The sequence below is a fragment of the Cydia pomonella genome, chromosome 20 (assembly GCF_033807575.1).
Source record: "Cydia pomonella isolate Wapato2018A chromosome 20, ilCydPomo1, whole genome shotgun sequence".
In the NCBI taxonomy this organism is placed as follows: domain Eukaryota; kingdom Metazoa; phylum Arthropoda; class Insecta; order Lepidoptera; family Tortricidae; genus Cydia; species Cydia pomonella.
This window is the reverse complement of record NC_084722.1, coordinates 11547278-11572648: the sequence shown is the minus strand read 5'-3', so window position 1 is coordinate 11572648 and position 25371 is coordinate 11547278. Positions and strand designations below refer to the sequence as shown.

General features: G+C 37.0%; 1 protein-coding gene across 3 annotated transcripts in view; it reads right to left on the bottom strand.

Annotated features, from left to right (window-relative positions):
* Nucleotides 1–25095, bottom strand: part of LOC133529235 (nucleolar protein dao-5-like) — a 61717-nt gene extending 36622 nt beyond the window's left edge. The window contains exon 1 of one of the 3 annotated variants that reach the window (XM_061866914.1): nt 24601–25095. In XM_061866914.1, coding sequence (XP_061722898.1) covers nt 24601–24762 — 162 coding nt within the window. In that variant the 5' untranslated portion in view covers nt 24763–25095. Of the gene's footprint in view, nt 1–24368; nt 24552–24600 lie in introns of those variants that run through there. The other 2 variants (XM_061866916.1, XM_061866915.1) reach the window with 2 other exon arrangements.
* Nucleotides 25096–25371: the final 276 nt, after the last annotated feature.

Below are 25371 nucleotides of genomic sequence, written 5' to 3'. Positions count from 1 at the left end.
GGTAGGTAGATGTCAGTGCCGTGATATCAGTAAAAAGGACCTGGAAATCTCTTAAGCCTTTTACGAAACCTGAATGGAATAATTTGGCTGCATAATTTAATTTATGAGAAACATATTACTTATTTACAATTAAAGGTTTGGTTAGCTTTTAAAAACGTCAATTAGCACCTAAAAACTAAGAGTGTAACAGTTATGAAAATATAGTGCCTTTCTCATCCATGTTCACCTTGGGTCTGCCGATACGATAGTCACGCCATTTTACGCCGAGCCCAATATCTACAGTGTCGCGTTTATATTACACTACTAAATTCACAAATTTGCCCCGTGTGTTGTTTTATCTGAAATACCGTTGAACTATAGTAATGAACGTTAGGTAATAAGCTAGGTGTCTAAATACAATAATCACGATCTTCCGAAGTAGTTTGGGAGAACCGACGCCCGACGCCGACGCGACAGCGACCAAACAACTAATAATTTATTATCGCAACGGTCAAACAAATCGGTGGACTGTACAAAAATATAAATAGACCAAAAAATACGATAACAATGTTACATAAGTTACATAACAAACGATTATAAAGTGTTAATAGTTTGTGACGCGATACTGCGTGTTTCCTGTTTGGCCATGCGCTTGCGCTTGTGCACCATATTATATAGCTCCATTTTTAGCATAGCGATAACACTATTATTAGCTATTTGGTGACCGCGAGCAACCCCACTACAATACCGTTAACCGTCGTCGAAATCTTTCTTGCACTATTGGAAATGTGAGAAGGCCAAACTCTCAAAGAAACTCCTTGTCAAGCATGTATTTAAAACATATTTAAAAAGACAAATGAGTGACAAGTGCCGACATCGACGTACGCTGAATTAGTTTTCGTGAATATGTGACTTTTACATGCTTTGTATCTGGATTAGAAATTTTAGATTTAAGGCGGGATTCCACCAGTGCGGCACAGGCATATTCAGCACAAAAATGCTTGTGCCGCCCACTGGCCTTATTATATATTAGCGTGAGTCCCATTGATTAGACATTTCATATAAGGAAGGAAGAATAGTTCTAACAGCAAACACACTCAAATCACTATTGATTGATAGACCTTTTCATTAGAAAAAACTTTACGAATTCTCGAATAATGGTCAGTTAATTGTCCACGATGTTCATATTTTCTTAGTTCACACTTTATCACGAATTATAGGTAATAATTATGAGACAGAGTAGCGTCGTCGTCGATAGGGCCGCGAAACCGTGGAAATGTTCGATAGGAAAAGTCAGGTGCTTTAATCTTGTATCATTAAGCACTATGAATACTACGAAACTTAATGATACTATCACCGATACAGTCACCTGACCTGTGTCGCAAAACTCGAAAATAGATAAGCTCTACATAGCAGTGATGCTGGTATAGTCAGCATCAAATGGTGACGGCCACCTTACACACTTTTGTTACCCTAGATAAAGGACGTGTTCCGATATATTTGGCCACTTTCGCCGTCAATATATTTTTGATGCCCTTGCGCATAATTAATAAGAAACAATATTTTTACGTAACACTTGTGTCGGTTTGTAAATCTCTACTTACTAGATGCTAGCACAATTAGCGCGTTCAAGATAACGCGCCTGAGTCGCGAGGATGTCATAATTCACGGCGCGATGCTGATATGTGGCCGCATGCCAAAAATGCCGAATCGGTGACTGCGAGACATACCGTCTCGCTGGGCAGGGTCGGCAGATCCTGCTAAATATTGTTTATTGCTAATTTAGATATTACCCCCATTACTTCTACAGAACCAGAGACCGGAAAAGCTATAAAGTTCTTGAACTTCTAAGAGGACGAATTTGCGAGGAGACAGGAGACGCTAATCTCTATTAATGTTATAAATGCGAAAGTAACTCAAACCTGTCTGTTCCCTCTTCACGCTTTAACCGCTGAACCGATTTATATGAAATTTGGTATAGGGATAATTTGAGGCCCAGGAAAGGACTAAAGTGGCCCTCTGATTAACAGTCCGCCGGACGGTATGGGCCTGTCAGGTAGAACAAAAAGTAGACAGTTCCGAACAACTGACAGGCCGATACCGTCCGGCGGACTGTTAATCAGTGGGCCCCTTTAGGGTACTTTTTATCAGTCATCATCATCATCATACCACCAACAAGTTGCGGGCATTAGCTAGTTTTATATAAATCTACCTAGTAGCAGTCTAAGTGATGAAATTTACATGCTACTTTCACCGTGATAGTCGCTCGCAAAATCCATATTTACAAAACCCTGAATATGATGTTTACTGACGTCGAAAATTGAGCAGCTTTTTAGCGGTATAACATAATTACATAGTTGCATATTTTCTTTATAATTTCTAAAAAGCAGATCAAGCGTATGAAAACGAACTAGGGTTCATTTTTAAAATAATTAGGTTCCCATTAGCCCGGTTGGTATTAATTAAATTTTAAAGTAATGGTGCGATTTCATTTTCAAACCATATGCTGACGAGGGTGAAAAATCGATCCATCTAGGTTTTATTATTGGTAAAATTCGCTTTTGAGTGTTTTCAAATAAGAAATTCAATATTTATAACGTGCGTGTAGTCCCCAATCCGCATCGCATTGTGCTAACGTGGCTGCCCACGTTGCCACGTGCAGTGGGACGTAAGTATATATATATATGGCCGTGATGATGGTATAATCATTGTTTACATGATAATAAAGTCAAATTTCACGAAGTTTCGAACGAATGCCTGCAACAAACAGTATAAGAGATGTTTTGCCGTTACTGTACTTACAATACTTGATTAGGTGAGGCCTATCCGTATCATTGTTAAGTACATTTAAAAGATCTGAGTCGAAGTTTCAATATTTACGATATAATTTCACGCCATCGCATATGAAATCCACCTGAATACCTCGCGCTGGCCTGATAACCAATCGTTAAGAGCCAGAACCATCGATCGCCCTAATTAATTCAATTTGGCGCCCAGTCTAATTACTTGTCCGCACGTTTAACACATTACATTACATTACAACAGAATTAACACCATTACGTCAATACTAATATTATTATGTATCATAATTAGTGAAAATGCAAATCATCGATAATTACTTTTTAAGAGTGCAGTCGCTAATATATATATACAGGGCGTCCCAAGACTATGGGACATCAAGGGAAAGTACCATAAATATCGTAGATAGGATATTCTGCTGAAAGAAGACTTTATTTTATTTTTAAAAGTAAGTAATATTGCATTCAAAGAATTTCTAAAAAAAAATTGAAAAGTGCTTACTTTTTCTGGGAATTAAACCGAAGCTTGAAATTTTAATCAAAAATTTTACTGTATTCATTTCTTTTGCGATATCATATTTCTGAGATGACTTATTTTAGAGTTCCGTAGCCAAATGGCAAAAAACGGAACCCTTATGGATTCGTCATGTCCGTTTATGTCACAGCCACTTTTTTCCGAAACTATAAGAACTATACTGTTGAAACTTTGTAATTAGATGTATTCTATGAACCGCATTAAGATTTTCACACAAAAATAGAAAAAAAAAAAACAATAAATTTTGGGGGTTCCCCCATACTTAGAACTCAAAATCATTTTTTTTTTCATCAAACCCATACGTGTGGGGTATAGCTATACCTATACCTATATATATTCTAGATAGGACTTCAAAAATGATATTGAGGTTTCTAATATATTGTTTTTCTAAACTGAATAGTTTGCACGAGAGACACTTCCAAAGTGGTAAAATGTGTCCCCCCCACTGTAACTTCTAAAATAACAGAATGATAAAACTAAAAAAAATATATGATATACATTACCATGCAAACTTCTACCGAAAATTGGTTTGAACACTTTGAACGAGATCTAGTAAGTAGTTTTTTTTAATACGTCATAAATGGTACGGAACCCTTCATGGGCGAGTCCGACTCGCACTTGGCCGCTTTTTAGGCATTCTTTCGATTGGCATCATAAAAATACGGGATTTTTTATTACACATTTGAGTCGGTTCGATTTCCAAACAAAGTAACTTATTTTTTTAAAATCTTTGAATACAGTTTTACTCAGTTTTGAAAATAAAATAAAGTCTCCTTTTAGCAAAATATCTTATGTCTTATATTTAAGGTACTTTCCCTTGATGTCCCATAGTCTTGGGACGCCCTGTATATCGGCGCGATAATAGTGGCTTTGTTCAGATATTTGTAAACACAGCGGTACAGGGCTTACAGGCGGGGATAATATTTTTGTATCTCTTCCTTAAGCAGAAAACATAAAGATATTAAAACTAGATTAAATGTAATACTAAAAATAAAACCAATAGTACCTAAATAAAATTAGCTTAAAAATTCTTACGTGAAAAGACTGAATTCATAATTGTTTTAATTATTACTTCGTCTTAACTATGTAGATTAGGGCTTAATGTGACTTCCGTGTCTTAAACAATTAACTTCACGTATAACAAGACAATACGCCAGAAAATCGCTCCACACCGCGCAACAATATATTTACTACGTTATTATTTGTAATACATTGATCGACGCAAATAAGTCGTTGCGATAAAACATAAGGAAGTTGTATAACAATTTTGTATAATGTTAATTTTATATTATGTATGTTGCTTAACTTCAAACTCAGACAAATCCATTCGATCCTCTTAGGAAATATCTACCCTAAGTCCGCTCCACATTCTCGACAAAACTACACGAGACCGGTTTTGTAGAGATATTTGCCGAGATCGGGCGAACCCGAGAATGTCCCACTACATTCTCGCCTTGCGCAGTTGTAGTTGGACTTTCATCCAAGAAAAACATCTTCGAAACATCTATCGCTGCATTATGCGCTGTATAACGTACAGATTTGGCGCAAAATGGGCGCAATTGTATGACGTCGAGTTGCGGAAACCCAGCCCGCGAGTACCTACTTACTGATTTGTGAAAAAAATCATCAAAAGATAGTGGAATAGGCAATGGTATTGGATGACTGCGATACATCGCAACAGAATAAGGTAAAACAAATTATCGGAGTGTGGAGGGATAGTTTCGCGCAAACACGAAACGTCATGATGAGAGCACTTTGATGTTTGGCCATGTTACCGACACTAAACGGAGACAACGCGAACATAAGCCCGCTCCACATTCTCGACAAAACGACACGGGACTTGCCGAATACGGGAATATGGAGTGAGTATTTCTTTATGTTCGTATTGTCTCGCATATGCTCGCATTGTCTCCGTTGCATGTCGGTAAAATGGCCAAATATCAAAGTTTCGTCTATGCGCCAGACTATCCCTCCACACTCAATACAGCGGGATAAAAGAAATAATTAATAAAGGCAGATACTTTGTTTTACCTTTATCCTGTCACGAAATACCTTCGCCTATTCTAACGGTTTTGATGACTTTCTTTTCATGAATCAATAGTTTGAATTACGCTAGAGCGCATAATACTACAGGGACAGAATTTTCGAAGATGTCCGTCCATCTTGGATGAAAGTATAACTACAACTGTGCAAGGCGAGAATAGAGAGCACATTATCTGTTCCTGTGGACCACTAATGTCGAAAAGAAGTACCCACTTAGGGCGGCACGTATTGCAACCCTATAAGGTACAGAACATTACGGCGCAAAGAATCTGGAATTTCCTGGATTCAACGGGCATCAGTAATGAACTTTAAAGGGCTGTCACAATAGATCACTACCTGGCCGACGTGGCACTCAAAGGCCCACAAACCCCAATAATAATAATAATAATAAAGTGGTCCGCTCTCGGTTTCGCCCGATCTCGGATAATATCTCGACAACCCGTCTCGTGTAGTTTTGTCAAGAATATAGAACGGGCTTAGGCGAGACAATACGAACATAGGCGAATACTCACTCCGCATTATCGTATTTGGCAACACATGTCTGGTTTATAAGTCTCTGCATAAACCTTAAATATGGATGTTTAGTAAGTTATTTCACACTAAAGTAACAATATACCCGGTATAGGTATTAACGAAATAATTTATTATTAATTTAAGGTGATAATCACTAATCAGGTATTCGATCTCTTTGAATTACACTGTGTATGATTATCTTTTTAAATAATGACACTGTTAAAGTGCGATATTTATGATGCCCTGTTTACTAATTCTAGCTATTGTGGCAACGCTGTTCAAGTTGTCTATCTTATTCATTGTTATGACAAAATGCTGAACGCATGGTTCGGGCATTATTTTTAGGTGCATGAGAAATAATGTTTTATTTTCGAGTTGTGACGAAGTGTTTACTAATTATAGCTAAAATAGCCGTTATCGTAGGTATGCAATTCATTTTAAATTACGCGCTGCATTGTATTCACATTATGTCGTGTGTTCATGAACTTAAAAAACCATCAGACTACACCTCACATATCTCACATACATTTCGTCTGCAGGATATGCCTTAAGAAATATAAATAAAAATATTATAGGGACATTCTTACATAAATTGACGGTAAGCTCAAGAAGGCTTGTGTTGTGGGTACTCAGACAACGATATATATAATATACAAATACTTAAATACATAGAAAACATCCACGACTCAGGAACAAATACCTGTGCTCATCACTTCATTATACAAATAAATGGCCTTACCGGGATTCGAACCCAGGACCATCGGCTTCATAGGCAGGGTCACTACCCACTAGGCCAGACCGGTCATCAAAATATACACAAATACATTTGAAATATACATCAATAAGCTTAGCATAAATGCTCCGCGACAGAACTGGTCATCTCGCGCGCAAGCTATAGGCAACCCCTATTTTTGTAACTGTATTAATTAGAAAGGGACGAATAGACTATCTCGCATGCGACATATTGTGCTAAGACAAGACTGCTAAGCCTCCAGATAGCTGAGCACGCAATTTTATTTACCAACGTGGGATGTGGGATATAATTGGGCGTTTCAAAGCGATGACAGTTAATTTGTGATACTGATAAGATAACGCAACACAATGGATTGAATGTTCGCAAGGTATTGACGTCACCTCGCTGCGAGTCCCGGCGCCGGGACTCCGTGGGTCAGGGTCGGGCCACGCAATCGATCGCGCCCTTGGACCCTGCTTCCTCCACGGATTTACACGTGCAAAACTAACTGTTGCGCGGCGCCGAAACAGATAACGGGACTGCGGTGCAATCACCCTAGTGAGTTTCGAGCTTTTTAAACTGTAACAACAGTTACGCGATGCAACGCAACAACACAGAATGAACGGCGGCACTAATACTGATACAATGTATGATTGACCGGTAAAACTCGGGATAAATATTTTTCCAAAGATTGAGACTTAGCTATACCTAGAATTATAATTTTCATAAAGCCTCTATTAAAATGTTTGCCATTAGAACAGTTTTGAAGAAGTTACGCTCGTTTAACAGTATCAGAATTGTATAATTACATATATATAAGTACTTCTTGTATCCTTGTTCATTCATGTAGCTATGTAGTAATTCGACTTTTCTGTCTATATATACATAAGATGTTTGTTGCGAACAAATCGGACCGGACAGTAAATACTTAGGCAATTTATGGGCCGCGATCACGTACACGTAATTCATAAAAGGAAATGTTTTCGTAAAAATGCAGTCTAATCGTCAAAATTACATATTAAAGGAAGTAAATGCACTGGAGACACGCCAACACTTTTGGAACTTACAATAACCTGCAGTGTTGGAATTATGCCAGGAATCTTTCATTTTTCTGGACACCGGCGCCGTTTCCCTGCTTGCGCGGTCGATCAGACGACAATGAACGCTATCTAACCTAAATCATACGCCCTGATTATAATCTATTCTTAATTATATTTGGCTTATTAATTTTCGGGCATTAAAAATAATAAACATCAGCATTAATTAGGCATGTAACAATATAATTTGGCTGTCTGTTAATATTTTAGCGCCAACTTATTTAGACAAGCGCGTCAAAAAGTGGTCGTTGTACTATTGAAAAACGGCAACTAAATTTAACCCCTCGTATGCGGTCTATCAAAATTGATCATTGAAAAAGTTACCTTGATATTTAAAAGAATAGATTTAAATTCCCACGCACGGATCCGTGTCCAAGCTAAGCGTAAGAGGGGTTAGGCCTTCCAGGAAATAAACAAAGAGCCTGAAATAATAGGTACTCGATTTACACTACATTAATTTGCAAAGTGAAGCAGTTGCATTGTAGTTTTTCTTATTTTTGGAATTAAACGTAACTATGTACAATTTTATATCACCTGATTACTACTTTTGAAGTTGCTACTTTCGTCATAAATAACATGTTCAATAAATAAATTATAAACTTCAGTGAGTCAGCAAACAAGAATCGGCGTAGGTATTCAATGTTTAGGAATTGCTCAGGCCAGGCTCTGGATTTTAGCCGGTAATTCAGCAGAATAACCGTATCGTGACATAACAACAACAATGGCTCAATCAATACCGAATAGCGAGCAAGCGATGCATACGCGCAACGAAGACAAGTCTTTAACAGGTTAATTGAATCATCAGCGAGCGCGATTTCGTTTCGACAGCTTACACCTCACCTTGACCTATAACTCTCGCCAATATTGAAAACCTCCCTTAGGTCTTATCGTTACCTACCAGCCTATACGTCCCACTACTGAGCACAGGGCCACACATACCTCACATATTTATTCCTATATTATTTATTTATTATTTTATTCCTCCCATTAGGTTTAGTTGGCCTTCTGTAGTATCTAGTCCCCATGAGAGCCCAATGCAGATTGAGATTTACACACACGCACACACACACCGTGCTTTAATTCCTTCACCGAAGAATACTGGTTAAAATCAAATGAAATGACGTTTCGTACATAAGTCCCCAAAAAGTCGTATAAACCGGGGGTGTAAACCAAGACCTCCGGTGCCGCGTGCCTTAAACCATTCGGCTACCAGGCGCTTTATAAGGCGATATTTCGGTTGCGGAGATACAATACAACTTTATTGCACACATCTCAATTTACAATACGCATACCAATATAAATAAATCCAAATGGTAGAGTTGCAGGTCAGATTTCAGATTGGAATATTATCCAACAGACAGTGAAGAAAACACGTAAAAAGAATTGCCAACGGTGTATTACGTACCAGTACCAGGAAGTGCAATACGTATCTAAGGTAAACTTTGCTTGCAATTGACAGTGTGGCAATGTCATCATTAATGTCAAATTCACTCCCTCACATCACATTGTTCCGTTCAAATCGGCCCAAAGTTAGCTTATACACAGACTCTGCTTGTAACTCATAAAGCAAATATTTGCTGCACTTTTTATACCCTATGTTCAATAAAAAAATAATACAAATACACTAAAGGCTGTAAACATGTCTAACAGCGTATCATGACACGACTGAAAAAAAAAATCGGCCAAGTGCGAGTCGGACTCGCACAGGAAGCCACCATTATCTATAAAAAACGGTCACCCATCCAAGTACTAACCCCGCCCAACGTTGCTTAACTTTGGTGATTGGATGAGAACCTCGAGATTGGAAAGAAATATTTATTTTATTCTGTTTTTAGTATTTCATGTTATAGCGGCAACAGAAATACATAATCTGTAGAAATTTCAACTGGCTAACTATCACAGTTCATGAGATGCAGCCTGGTGACAGACGGACGAACAGCGGAGTCTCAGTAATAGGGTCCCGTTTGACCCTTTGAGTACGGAACCCTAAAAACTATTAGATTTAGAGGCCATCGAAAAATTACACGAGTAACAGACAGAAAGACACATCACATTACTCGAAACAAAAGACTGCCGCCCATATTTCCTGTTTCCTTAATTTTAATATTTTTATAGCCGGAAATCCATTTTTTACCAGAATTTTATAGGCATTTTTAGATAAACAAATAACCATCAAGGACAATTGAGATATCTTGCCAAAGAGTCCACAAAACACTGGTTTTAGGTTAAAGAAAAAAAATGGGTTACTTTTTCTTATCCTTAGGCAGCTCTATGAGTGTAAAAACACTAAAATGATGGCGGTCAAAGCTAGTAAGCTAGTAGTAATATACAGCCTCGGCACCCACAGCCAGGGATCGGAACCGGTTTTTTAGAAAAACTTTGAAATGATAAACAGATTCTATATATATATAATATATTTCGGTTTATTTTATACTCCAGATATAGGACTGTTGTTTTTTTTTGATAACGACTTCGTATTATGAGTAAGGTCCGACCGAGATCTCGGTCTCGGTCTCGGTCTCGGCATTCTCGGCCAAAAATCGGGCCGAGATCTCGGTCTCGGCTCTCGGCCAAAATGGGCCGAGATTCTTGCCGAGACCGAGAATGAGCAATGAGTTATCATTGGTGAATTTGAATTTTCCGCGCACGATCCCCGGGGTCTAAGCCACTCGTTGGTTGCATCGCCCGGTTGGTGTGACGTTTTTTGTGTTTTAAATTGGTTTCATAGCCACATTTTAAGCCAATTACTTATCAAATACTAAGTGTTGGGATCGGATAGGCGCGGTTGCAAGTAATGACTTGTTCATTTGGTTTTTTTCGTTTTGTGGTAGTTGTTATTGATGAATAAATGGGTGTATATTGTTATCGGGATGTAACTTAGATTAACTTGTTGTGAGTGGAAGATGACACTGGATATTTTGATACTAAATATATTTGTGTCAAAGGGAAAAAGCAAAGCAGTAGGTAAGTACAAAACGACACCTGTGGCGGATATTTTGGGTTACAATATAGAACTCTTTATTTTGATTATTGTTACTTTACCTCTTTTTGTGCATATCCGTACTGAAAAACCGGCCAAGTGCGTGTCGGACCACGCATAAGGGAAGGTTCCGTACCTTCATATAATACAAAAAACCCATACAAGCAAAAGAGCGTATGTTAGTGGCACTTTTGTCGTTTTAATAAGAAGATCAGTTTTTTTATAACTCTTCCATATTCAAAATAATTATCCTGAAAAATTATTTGCTTATTTAGAATTTTTTTAATGGCTTTGCTCTCCCGGTTCAAAAGTTAGAGGGGATCACACAATTTTTTTTAAATCGATTATTGTCAAAAGTATTTATTTAATAAAAAAAACGTTTTAGCAACCTTTCTGTATTTTTAAAGACCTATCTAATGATGAGCCACATGATTTTTTTTTTACTTTTTGTTACATTTATACGGAGTATATATTTGAAAATATATTTTACATTATTTTTTCGAAACTAAGAAGCGACTTACATAATACATGTACACCTACGTTCCAACTTTGGTTATAAAATATACCGTATAGTTTTTGAGTAAAATGGCTGTGACATACGCACAGACCGACAGACATAGGACATGCATGACGTAACTACAAGGGTTCGATTTTTGCCATTATGGCTACAGAACCCTAAAAATACTGTTTAATAGCGCTAGGAATTGATTATGATAACTTTTTTCTGATAAATCGTCGAATTTCGATTATAAAAACAATTTTAGTGCAAAATTCGTATTTTTTCTCTATTTTATAAATTCTCGGTCTCGGTCTCGGTCTCGGCCGAGAATCCCATTAAATCTCGGTCTCGGTCTCGGTCTCGGCCGAGACAAAAAAAGCGTTCTCGGTCGGACCTTAATTATGAGATTGCCCAATTAGAAATGAAATAATTAACAAAGAACGAAAAAATACCGTTTTCGTTCCCATACAAAAAAATACCGGTTTCCGATCCCTGCCCGCAGCAATTCGACTAGTTAAGAAAACGCGAGAAATTCAAGATTAGACCATATACTTATTACTTCATCCCCTATTCCTACGTCGACAAAACGAGGCGCCTAGGCTTCCGTTTACCGGGCGCCGGCGGCGTCGCCGCGGGATCCGGTGACCGTAACCTAACCGTAACCGCTGACCTAAAACATAGTTTATATAGAATTGGTACGCACTAGAAGATTGTTATTTTTTGAAGTTAATAAAATAAGAAAGTTAGAATGGTGAATTTTAAATAGTAATGTATTTAGCTTTCAAATATATATAAATTCAAAAAAAATACTGTTATGTAAATATTTACGAACTGTTATCATAATGGACCCCCCTCATCGTCTGCACAACACTTTTGTCGACATTTTTGGCGTGTTGATTTCTTGTAGATCGCAATGAATTGATACCCTGGACAATGTGACTAGTCTTGTTTAATTTTTTTTTTTTTTCATGATTGTCCAGTAGTTTTTGATATATTGAAATTGGGGACAATTCGAAGGATTCATCTCGCGGGGTATGTAATTGGCCTGATTATTAGCATACCATGCCAAAACTTTTTTTGAGTAGTGGCAGCTGGCTAATTCTGGCGAACATTTCACAGGGCCGTTATGGGTTCTAATAAATGGCAATATTCATTTGTCTAAACACTCTTTAATATAAAGGTCCGACTTTATTGTTGACTTTGTTATAAAACTTTTCGTCTTACACGTCACACGACCTTATATTTTTCGGGTAAATTACCTCTATTATTGGCCATATAAAACTTCGAACCGAGTAGTTGATTAAAATCGTCTTGTCGTCCAACAACAAGCAACCTTCGAATTTTGTCACTACTGGGTCGTACAACAGTCGAGCTAGTGTTTTAGCTTGTCGGATCTGTTTAACAGTCCGATTTGGCTGTTTTATTGCTCGATAGCTCTTATAGCCACCTCTGAGGTGAATCATCTTTATCTTTCTAGAAGTTTCTTTGAATTTTTGGGATAATTCGTAATTAGACCGTCCTGAATTTTGTTTGAGTGACCTTGGGACTTTTCCCCAAAATCTTGTTATTTGTCCCAGACCTTCGATTAGTTTGTATTTTCCTGTCGACTGATAGAGTCTCCTTGTAACGTTTTATGACCCTACAAATACTAGCTTTTAGCATCTTAAGCGACTTAGATGTCTTTGTTCGGGATCGATAAGAATTTTCGAAGTATTTGTGCACGATCAATCTCCTATTCTCAATTTTTGCTTGCATTTAAATGTTATTTTGAGGCTGGAGTGGATAATGGGTGGGATGCTAGTGTGTCAAAATGGGAAGTTAGCATCTCATTTTCAATTTTCATTATTTTCACGTAAATAAGTAGAACTCTGAAAAAAAACTACCTAGAACTATCTGTCACGATGCTCAGCGACGCCATATTCACCAGTCTGTTGAAAATGGTGACCCGGCGAAAGTATGGAAATTTCTTAAGTCACTAGGAGTTGGAAAGTCTCAACAAAACTGTCCTAAAGATATTAACTTCAATCAGCTTAACAAACATTTCTCTACTTCTGCTGAATTTAGTGGCCCTGATAAAGTTAAGACTCTTGACTACCTCTCTTCTCTTCCAACTCCTGACTAGTCTCCTTTTTGTGTTGTTCCCTTTACCGACACTGATATTAAGAAGAACGTACTGTCCATAGCGTCTAATGCCGTTGGGGTCGATTGTATTAGCCGTAAAATGATCCTTCCTCTCCTTGACCTACTCACCCCCATCATTTCCGTCATTCTTAATAATTCAATTTCAACCAGCTCCTTTCCTTCACTTTGGAAGGACGACTGTATCGTTCCGATCCCTAAAACGTCTAAACCTTCTTCATTTTTAGATTATCGTCCCATGTCAATTCTCCCTTTCCTGTTCAAAGTTCTTGAGCGTCTCGTTCACCAACAGCTTACCATCGTACCTTAACACAAATAATCTTTTAAATCCCTTCCAGTCTGGCTTCCGTCCTGGGCATAGTACGGCTACTGCACTCGTGAAGATCACTGTCGACATCCGGGCGGGGATGAATGATCAAAAATTGACGATATTAACGCTGCTAGATTTTAGCAATGCGTTTAATACCGTTGATTTTGATATTTTCCTTGGAACACTACGCTCTCTCAATATATTTCCTGCGGTAGTCGAATGGTTTCGTAGCTACTTGATTGGTCGTCGGCAGCGCATAAAGGTGGATGATTCCCTTTCTTCTTGGTGCAACACGTTGCACCAAGCATGCGTTGCATAAATTCAATTACTTCTAACCTTACTTCACATTATCACCTTTATGCCGATGATCTTCAGATTTACTCACAGGGCGTCACTGGCGATCTCGTGTCCATTATCTATAGGGTGAATAGCGACTTAGAGGAAATCTCGATATGGAGTTGCAGTTTTAGCCTAAAAGTTAATCCGTCAAAGACATAGACTATTAATAATTATATAGGTAGCCCAAAACTGCTTCTCAGAATCATCTTTAACAACCTCTCACCTATTTACTTTAATGGTGTTTTGATTCCCTACTCGCAGCAAGTCCTTGGCATCATTATGGACAGTACCTTATCGTGGGGACCTCAGGAGGCCGAAGTCAGCAGGAAGATGTTCGTGGCAGTTAGCTCACTAAGAAGATTATGGAACTTCCTTCCCATTCCTACCAAAATTGCTTTCGCACAAACTCTTCTCCTCCCTATTCTGGATTACGCTGACGTTGCTCATCTCGATCTCACCGAGGAGCAACTTAATAAGCTTGAGCGTATCCAAAATGTTTGCATACGGTTTATATTTGGGTTACGCAAATATGACCATGTCTCTCACTTCCGTTCGCAGCTCAAGTGGCTCTCTATTCGCTTACGTCGTAACTCTCACGCTTTGTCCCTTCTGTATTTCATTCTTTTTAACCCCGCAACTCCCCGCTATCTCAAGAACCGTTTCAGCTACCTCCGTTCTCTTAGGTGCTCCCAGAACGTGCTTCTTTCTGTACCATCATCCTCTTCTAAATTTTATAATAATTCTTTCACGTTTCAAGCTATCCGACTATGGAATTCTCTGCCTATAGACTTAAGGCGCGCTCAATGTCCTAATTCTTTCAAGAGACTCATTAAACTTCACTTTTTATCTGCTCCGTAATACTTTTTTGTCTGCTTCCTTTTCCATACTTATAGCTGGCATTTATTATATATATAATATGTATTTTAATATATGTATGTATATGTATTTATATATCTTTTTCATTTATATTTGTATATGATATGTGACATTATCTATGAAAAGGGACCTTATTATCGATGGCGCTTAAGCCGCACTGCGTAGCGCGGCGTTATTTATAATATGGGAGCATCGTTGATAATGGCGTAAGCGCCACCGACAATAAGGTCCGTTTTCATAGATAATGTCACATATATTGTTTTGTTTTGTTTATTCTGTGCTAGACTTCTTTTATTGCATCTGGAACACCTACTGACATGACATTTTTTTTTAATTCCGCTACCTAAAGTTCTGGAAGAAATCGCTTTTTAGCGATAAGACCACCTGTTGTTTACCTCTTCTTTATGTGTTGTATTATTTGTACTGTTTCTGTATTGAGGTGTGCAATAAAGAGTATTTGTATTGTATTGTATTGTAACTATTAGGGATGCTACTAGAACTCTCAAAAATACTTGAGATGCTTGAGATGCACTTGATATGCTAGGTTCACACTGTTCACAGACACACATTACGCATACTTTGCCGATTGCCGCACATAAAGTGATCATTGTACAGCGGATGGTCAACCGGTTTTTTAATTTAAAACAGCATCTAAACTATCATCTGACAAAGTATGAGCCGGGAGGCGATGACTGACGAAATATGCTCCTGGCCCGCGGTCTATTTGTACAATTTGATTACTCGATAGGCACAGCCCATTGCTATTCATAATGTAGTCTGCGTTACGATTTAAATAGCCTCCAGTTTTAAATCCATTAAATTGTAATTATGAAATCACATATGACATGAAAGTTATTGGCTGTCCAATAATGATCAATTTATTTACGACAACTGGTCTGCTGCCTGTGGTTATTATTAATACGCCAATGTAATTAAGATACTTGATTTAACTTGAATATATAAATAACCTATTTACACTACTACAAAAATATGAGAATTTACAGACTTCTTTTAAAAACGGTTGGTACATGAAAACTTAATGTAGAGAGACTAGAGAGAATTGAATAGACAAAGATGCGTCTAGATTTAGGAGGTCTTCCTGCAGACTTCTACGAGTAAGGAATTACTGGCTACGAGTAAGGAATCAGTTTTGATTCCTTACTCGTAGCCAGTAAAAAAACTACATTTTATACTAGACATTAAAATAAAAATAGGTGGTCAATATCAATTCTAGGAAGATTTTTTTCGTAGCAAATTATAATATAATAGCCTGTGTTTTTTGACAGATTAACTCTAAAGCCAACACTACGACTCTAATTTGGGATTTTCTTTAAGTAGCTATATTTTAATTTAGAGATAAGTAATAGACATGAGATCGCCAGTAACGCCAAGCGAGTGAATATGAAGATCGTCGGTATAAAGATGATGTTAATGTGAAGTAAAGTTTAGAAGTAATTGAAGTAATGAAATAATTCACGCAGTAACATAACTGGGTAAAAGCTGTTATCAAAAAAACTTCAAAATTACGTGCCTTCTGGGAATAACAATAATTTAATTAAGGTAATATTAAGCAACAATAGCGCCCAATCTAAACGTTATTTTTCACATGGCAAAAGCACCACAATTCTAAGACAGAAAACCATAATGAGTTAACGAGGCTGTCATTACAGCGAATTGCTGAATTGTTGCATTTGCGTTTGCACGAACTCGGTTGCCTAAAATATACGCCGCGCCTAGTGTACAAAAACGCAATGGCGACGCCCACGACAATACGTAGTGATTATTAATGAACTAATGACTCTCTATTGAAAATCCAACAAAAGCATGGCAACTTCTCATTATATTTTGTGCGTTCTGGGTTCCGTGTTAGAATATAATTAGGTCTGTTGGAATATATTTTATTGCATTTCCTTAACATGTGTCAAACATTAGTACCTTGCATTTCGAAATAGGAACTGAACTGAAGTTTAGTTTTAGCAGAAATAACATGTTCTGATCTGATTGAACAGATTGAGTATGTAAGTGTTGTAACCGTCTCCGTCAGGACCAGGGCTTTACAATTGGTGAGGGAGACCCACGAAGTAGCGAGATGTCAAGGGGGCGCGTGCCTGATAAAGAAATAGGGTCAAGAAGTAATAGTTTCGGTTATGCACCAAGGTCCTTCGACGCAATAAAGGGTTGGAGCCCCTGATCAACCATAGATTTGACAGATTTGCGGTCCGATTATGCGATATTTTGAATTTTGACGATATTTTTATTTTCAACAATAACTCCATAAATTTTTGCTCTCGGAAAGTAGGTTCGAAAACATGGGAACACTAATTTCGTTTTAATTTTAATGCGGCCATGGAGTCTTAACAAGTGTTTATAAAACTTATGCTCTCCAACGACTGCACGTTGAATTATTTGTGACTTCACGGAACCCAAAAAATATTGATAATCCAGACCACATGGCACTTCTCATCGCACTTTCGCGACTTATTCGGCAGTCTGCATGTTTGAATCGAAAAAATACCGATTCAAACGAAGACTCGCATAACACATGGTGTTGGTGTCCTGGGTGACGTCAAAATGTAGGTACCTACGTGAGAAGCGTTTCTAAAACGGCTTGTCTCCCATAAATCTCATCCATTTCAAAATCGACCTTAAGCTTTAACAGGAAGGTTCTCTTTACAAAGAGAGCGAAAAGAACCATTTTTGCGGAGTTCTCACATGTATGCGAAACCCGATGCTTCCCGGCTTACTATTGTTATACCTAAAGGTAATATGAGTACAATTTGGCTTGCGTATTGTTTTCCCCTCAAAGAGAAAGTATGTCCATATCATGTATATAAACTAAATGTATTTTATATTGATACAGTTTTACGGTTTTGCCGTATTCTATGAGGCACACATGTTATTCCAAGCTTTTAGGTATTAACTTGCCGCGTTAAGTATGTCTGGGTTAAATCTCAAGAAGCTAAATTTGATTAGAATTATAGTGTACCTAGTAGTAGTTTTTTTAGTATAGAATAATCGGACAGACAGACGGACATGACGAATCTATAAGGGTTCCGTTTTTTGCCATTTGGCTACGGAACCCTAAAAAAGGTATGAATCTTGACTTGTCTTCTTATTGACAAAAATCCTTTAAATAAATAGTTCATAATTTATATGACTTATAAAGCCAAATAATGTAAATAATCGTTTATGATTTATAATTGTTACATATTTGCTTTGACTTACTTTTCATGTTTTTTAATAAAAATACACGTCAAGATCACTTACCTTCTTTCTAATGCTAAAAACGAACTATAGAACCACTATGATTCAAATGTTGAGTGGCATAGGGATGAGCTAGATGATAAAACAAACCCCAAAATTTTGTATGACACCACGGGGGCTACGAAAAACGGAGTTGAGCAATCGCGCGCAAATAAAGAAAATCATTAAACTAGTAAAATAACATCATTAGAGGTGCCCACAACACAGTCTTCCAGGCAGAATGTATGGGCATCATAATGGCAGCACACGCAATCGCCTCAAGCACCCTCAAGGAAAGAATTGGACTACCCCATCATCCGCATACTCTCTGATAGTCGGTCAGTACTACAAGCTCTGCAAAGTTATACTTCGACCTCAGGGCTAATCTACGAATGCCACAAAGCTCTGTCAGAGTTAAGCACGACCACCAGCGTAACTCTGCAGTGGATCAAGGGACACAGCAACTCGCGAGGGAACGATGCAGCCGACATATTGGCGAGAGGAGGCTCGAAAAACTGAGGGTGGCAGGACCGGAGCCAATTATACCTCTGCCTTATGCCTGGCTCCGGAACATGCTGCGACACAACACCAAGGTAAAACACCAACAGTACTGGCCTAACCTAGGCACGTGCAGGCATGCGAAGGAAAGCCCTCCCGACAATCGACCCCGGTTTGTCGAGGAGGCTGAGACAGCTGAAGAGGCCACAGCTCCGGCTTTTGACTGGGGCCATAACCGGCCAGGCCCCACTAAACAAACACTAACCTTACGTGTTACAGATGGCCCCCTCTGCAGAGCATGGAGGCAGAGGAGACAGCCGCCCACGTCATTCTTGAATGCCCAGGGTTGGCAGAGTACCGGGCACAATACCTCGGTTCGCCGGGGTCTCTCCCAGAAATTGTCGGCAACATCAAGGGTCTGCTATAGGGATTGCAAACCGGATTGATTTTCAATCCGGCCGGATCCGGATTGGTATAGGAATTTTTAGTTTTTTGCGTAATACGTATTCCTAAATCTATAATTTGAAGTTAATAAATAACTTCTTAACAATAGAATAGAACTTAGTAGTAAAAAGTGTTACAATGTGAATATTACTTTAAAAACAAAGGGTCTAGCAGGCTAAGCGAACAAGAAGTGCCCCCAACGACGGATTTTGTCGATATTTCTGCTAGTGTACTGTTAGGTCCTAAGGACCCTCCATGCTTAACATCAGACCTCGATTCTCTTTTGTTTGCGAGTTATTCAGGATAACGTAAAATAATTAGGGTATCATTGAAAGTGTCATATTTTATAAACGATTCAAGCTACGTGAACCAAACAAAATTATATTTGATAACAATAAAAAAAACTACAAAATGCATATTTTTTACCAACATCCTGTCCTTAAACTTCATTGCAAAAAATAAAAATATTTTTTTCCTTCCAATTTTTTTTTTACTTTTCGCGGAGGTACACCTCCAAAAAAAATATGCATGAGTAGCCACTAATTCCCACTACATACACATAAAAATATTTGCACAAATGTTCGTGCTTCATGTCAAAAAAAAACGATTCTCCAATAAGTAGTCACTGGCATTATATGTACAGATAAAAGTACCAGTGCAGTTTGAAGATTAGTGTGTAGGTATACAAACTCTTCTAATAAATCTATTTGGAGTGCATCAACGATGACGTGTCAGCTTTGATAACATCTGACACATAATATTATCTGCATTTGTTTTTTGCATTTTGTAGTGGAAAATGGAAAACATTAAGTGCAAGTCTTGTAAAAAAACATTAAAAAATATCCGTGGGAAACAAAAATGCATAGAAACAGAGCAAGAAGCTGATTTATATAGCAAATGCACTAATATGTTAATTTGCATAAATGATTTATTGTGTGGTAAGTGTCGACTTTTAGTGTATAAACATAACACTTTATGACAAAACTTACTTACTTTACTTTATAACAAAAATGCATAGAAACAGAGCAAGAAGCTGATTTATATAGCAAATGCACTAATATGTTAATTTGCATAAATGATTTATTGTGTGGTAAGTGTCGAGTGTATAAACATAACACTTTATGTTTATACACTAAAAGCCGACACTTACCACACAATAAATCATTTATGCAAATTAACATATTAGTGCATTTGCTATATAAATCAGCCTCTTGCTCTGTTTCTATGCATTTTTGTTTCCCACTGATATTTTTTAATGTTTTTTTACAAGACTTGCACTTAATGTTTTCCATTTTCCACTACAAAATGCAAAAAACAAATGCAGATAATATTATGTGTCAGATGTTATCAAAGCTGACACGTCATCGTTGATGCACTCCAAATAGATTTATTAGAAGAGTTTGTATACCTACACACTAATAATCTTCAAACTGCACTGGTACTTCTATCTGTACATATAATGCCAGTGACTACTTATTGGAGAATCGTTTTTTTTTTGACATGAAGCACGAACATTTGTGCAAATATTTTTATATGTGTATGCAGTGGGAATTAGTGGCTACTCATGCATATTTTTTTTGGAGGTGTACCTCCGCGAAAAGTAAAAAAAAAATTGGAAGGAAAAAAATATTTTTATTTTTTGCAATGAAGTTTAAGGACAGGATGTTGGTAAAAAATATGCATTTTGTAGTTTTTTTTTATTGTTATCAAATATAATTTTGTCTGGTTCACGTAGCTTGAATCGTTTATAAAATATGACACTTTCAATGATACCCTAATTATTTTACGTTATCCTGAATAACTCGCAAACAAAAGAGAATCGAGGTCTGATGTTAAGCATGGAGGGTCCTTAGGACCTAACAGTACACTAGCAGAAATATCGACAAAATCCGTCGTTGGGGGCACTTCTTGTTCGCTTAGCCTGCTAGACTCTTTGAAATCGGTTTATTATATTTAACTATTTGCAAGTGCTCAAATTTTCGTTTACAATTATAAATTTGATTAATTTCTAAAGCTTGATGATGGGATGTGGGGTGGGAAATGAAACTTCTTGAAAGGACAAGTTTTCGTACTTGTTCTCTGATTGAATTCTTTGTAACGTTGACATCCATTCTAGTAACAAAAGAAGATATTTTACTTTTAATGTGCTCCAATATTACCTTGACTAATTTTTTTGTCAGAGACAGTAGTAAACTGTATGATTAAATAATAGGGAAAGAAACACGACACGACGATCTCATGCCAAAAAATAATAGAGTATAGGATTAAAAACCATCGCGGAAAGGGACTTCATAAGTAAAATTACATAGATCGAATAAAAAATTGGCTAGACATAGAGTAGCACGTACCGGGAGATGAAGGAAACTGCATAAGATTGGATGAAATTGTAAAGACAAAAGATAATCTTTTTAACATTAACCTTCTCTTCAGCATAAATTAAAAATGCCTTCCATGGCATCTCTATCCTTCAATTTTTCCTTCTATTACAGTATTTATGTAATCGTCATATTGTGCCACCAATATGAAAGAAGAAAGAAATCCTCTCCTGTTCCCAGTCATTGTTATAAAAAATATATTTTTATCTCATGAAATTTAAACTTGTTCATTCGTTTTCTGTTCTGTTGAACTTCATAGTAGAGCTTCTTGGTAGAATTGGGTTGACAAGTGTAGTACCGACAACCCACCACGCAAAATAGGCGCGAAATAGGACGTCGAGTTGCGGAAACCAAGCCCGTGAATACCTATTACCTATATAACATCATTAGAATAAAAAAATGTTACTGACACATCTTAATTATTGTAAAAAAATTAACTGCTAGTTTATCTTACGTTGCTGCTAATTTAAGGAGCATTAACAATAGACCTTTGTGTCTATGATATGTTTCTTTGAAGGCTAGTAAAATAAATAATAGCATTTCATTAGGCTTGTGAAAGTTGATGGAACAGTTTTGGTGGCATAATTCAACTAAACATTTGATTAAAATGTTATAAATAAAAATAACAGAATCCACCTCAGCTGACATATCACTAATTATATCACAATTAAATATTATACATGGTGTTTGGCAGCTAGATGACAAGCTTTAAGGTAAAATTTTATAGTTAAAAATCGAAGGACTGAAACTTTGAATAATTACGTGTTTAGGTCCTTGCCACACTTGTCGTTCGACCGATCTTCCGCGAAGTGTGCCCGCTATTTGTATTTTATATGCAATAACATGTATTGGCGTTCCGCCACGGAAGATCGGCGACAGAATTTCCGTCAAGTGTGGCAAGGACCTTACACTTAAGTGTTAGTATGTATTTATTTTTATTTTGGATAGTTTAAAGTGTATTAGATCAACTGAAGCATATTTGAGGGCATAAAAATAAAATGGAGGTGTTAACAAAATGTCTTATGTATGAATGGAGTAATTAAAATTACAACACAAGCCTTATTGAGCCTTTCCTATTATATTTATTAACACTTATTCACATTGCTTGACAAATAAATTAATTGAGGAAAAATACAAATTTACTAGAGCATTGTTAACACAGTAACTATAAACTTCTGGGTATCATTCTAAATATTTTTTTTATTTTGATTTATAAAAAAATAGTCTAAGACATACATGGTTAAACATTTTCAAAAGTAACTCATCTATCACACCCTTAAAGCTCTGCACCTAGCTACCCATCACCCTGTATTATTAGCCGATATGCTAATTGTGTGATATGAGAATTTCACTGGTTCCAACTCACTTACAATGGAAAAAAATTAAGCCATTACTCCACATCCCACCATCTCACACAGTGCTGAGATTAAATAAAGAGCTATTAATTAGATTACTGCCCATTAGAAAGTTGTGTGGTTGAAAATCAGAATGTGTGCATATTTGCATAATATACCTACTATTAATTACATACATTTGTGTGAGTTTGCTCAATTAGATATTTCATCTTGTACATTATAAATGACAACCTGAAGGACAACCTGAGGAGGAAACAGCCGCCCACGTCATTCTTGAATGCCCAGGGGTGGCAGAATACCGGGCACAATACCTCGGTTCTCCGGGGTCTCTCCCAGAAGTCGTCGGCAACATCAAGGGTCTGCTAGGCTTCCTGGTAGAGCTGGGTTGGCAGGAGTAGTGCCGTCAACCCACCATCACGCAAAATAGGCGCGAATTGCGACGTCGAGTTGCGGAAACCCAGCCCGCGAATACGAAATGACAACCTGTCTGGCCTAGTGGGTAGTGACCCTGCCTATGAAGCTAATGGTCCTGTGGTGTTTTATATGTATGTAAGTGTTTATTCATATTTATTGAATTGAATTTTTTTTTTTTATTGAATTATTTATTTCAGGTATTATACCCATATATGTAAATTAGTTACAAATTTATATATTATATTATATTGTTGTCTAAGTTTCCACGGCACAAGCCTTATTGAGCTTACTGTGGGACTTAGTCAATTTGTGTAATAATGTCCTATAATAATTTAATTTATAAATAAATATAGATAATCCACATGCCATAGAAGTGTTCTACACAACTTTTTTCCTAATAGGTGGGTCCACACAGCCTACACTGGCCGGTTTGCATGCGAGGAAATTGCCTTGCGCATATGCTTGCTCTGTGTAAACCTGCCTATTGATAGTAGTGATTTTTAATTTAATTATTGGCAATAACACAATAACCTTGGCATATCTATATCATTATACCAATTACCAGATTATACCAACAATAGATTAAACACTAGTAAAATTGCATAAAATAATAGTTATGACTCCAAATTACTCTCATAATATACATAATAGTGCATATTGGTTTGGTTATACATATACAACAATGCTAAAGCGAGTTGGTTTATTGTGCAATTAACAATAAAAATATCAACTGAAAACTTTGACATTTAAACACCTTAGTTATCAACTAGTTATATCCAATTAATATTGGAGTGTAATAAAATAATATTGTTGCCTACATTTAGATAAAATTTGATTATAAGTAGGTACCTTCCGACATGAACAATAATCAAGGCAGTAATTTTGTAACTGAGTAGAAACCTTGACTTTAGCTTGAGTTACCTGTTTTTTGTTGCCACAACCTACTTTTATCAACTTATATTTTATAATGCTGTACTTCTTAACAAAAGTAATTAGTGCACAGTTTAATTAGTCGTATTTGTCACATTATGTTTAAGCAAGATCATATTTCGTAGGTAGTCATAGATAGACAGGTATTTGTACATTTTTATTTTGTTTGGTTAACAACAAAGGAATGGTAAGTTAGTGTTGACAAGGGCAATATGATCACTATGGATATATAGAATAAAGTCTGTAAATAGTGCAAACTCATGCTCACCATTTGTTTGATAAAAAGTGCAAATTGTTTTTGACATTCAATTGCTTCGCCATTTTTCACTTTCGTACACACGAAACGTGTTGAGTATCATTCAGTTAGGACCACAATCTTCTGTTTACGAAATCATTGTACGGCACGCGACGGCAGTTAGCTACAACCGGTAGCAAAACCGACAGAGCATTCGCAAAGACTTCAAAATTTAAATAAAATGGCAGCAAAGAGGTCAACTTACCTCCACTTCGGCGTTGGCAGATGAATTCGTAGATTTAGAGTCCGAATTGGTTTGATGGTCATTAACTAGATTATACAATGCTTTTGAATCTTCACTGGGAATATTAGTCGCACTTTTATCCGGGGCTTTAGGTTCCTTATCATACTCCGGCGGAGGAGCCATCTTAAAGGAAGTGCAGTCAGATGACACAAGTCTTATGACTTTACGCACCGGAATCACCGCCTGCCCCTTCGAAATTATATATTTCACTACCTAGCTAATAAAACACCATGATAAAATATTTCCCTACAACATAACTAAAGTTCTAACTATTAGCAAAACTGAATTCTTCATTTTCGACAGATTCCTACTAACATTTTTTTAACGAACACGACGCCCCCAAGCGATAAACAGCGTCAACTGGTTTTTTTTTTCAATAGCAACTCACCGTGGTTGTAAACTTGTCAAGGTTGTAAATTAGTAAAATATAAATTTATTCACTATTGATCGGCATATCACTTATAAATAATATTTTATATTTTTATTACTTTATTTTTATTATGTTTTATATATTGTTATTGTCATTCGTTCACTTAATTGTCAGTACGTCATTCCCATGACATTCCCCATTATCATTCATTCATGTTCAATCTATCAATCTCAGGGTTGCCAACTTAGTGGTTTTACCACTAAATTTAGGGGGAAAAAAAGCAGCCAGTGGTTTTTTTAGGGGCTAAGTATTTTTAGTGGTTTTTTTAGGGATTTTTCTAAAAGTGTTCACGATGTGAGAAG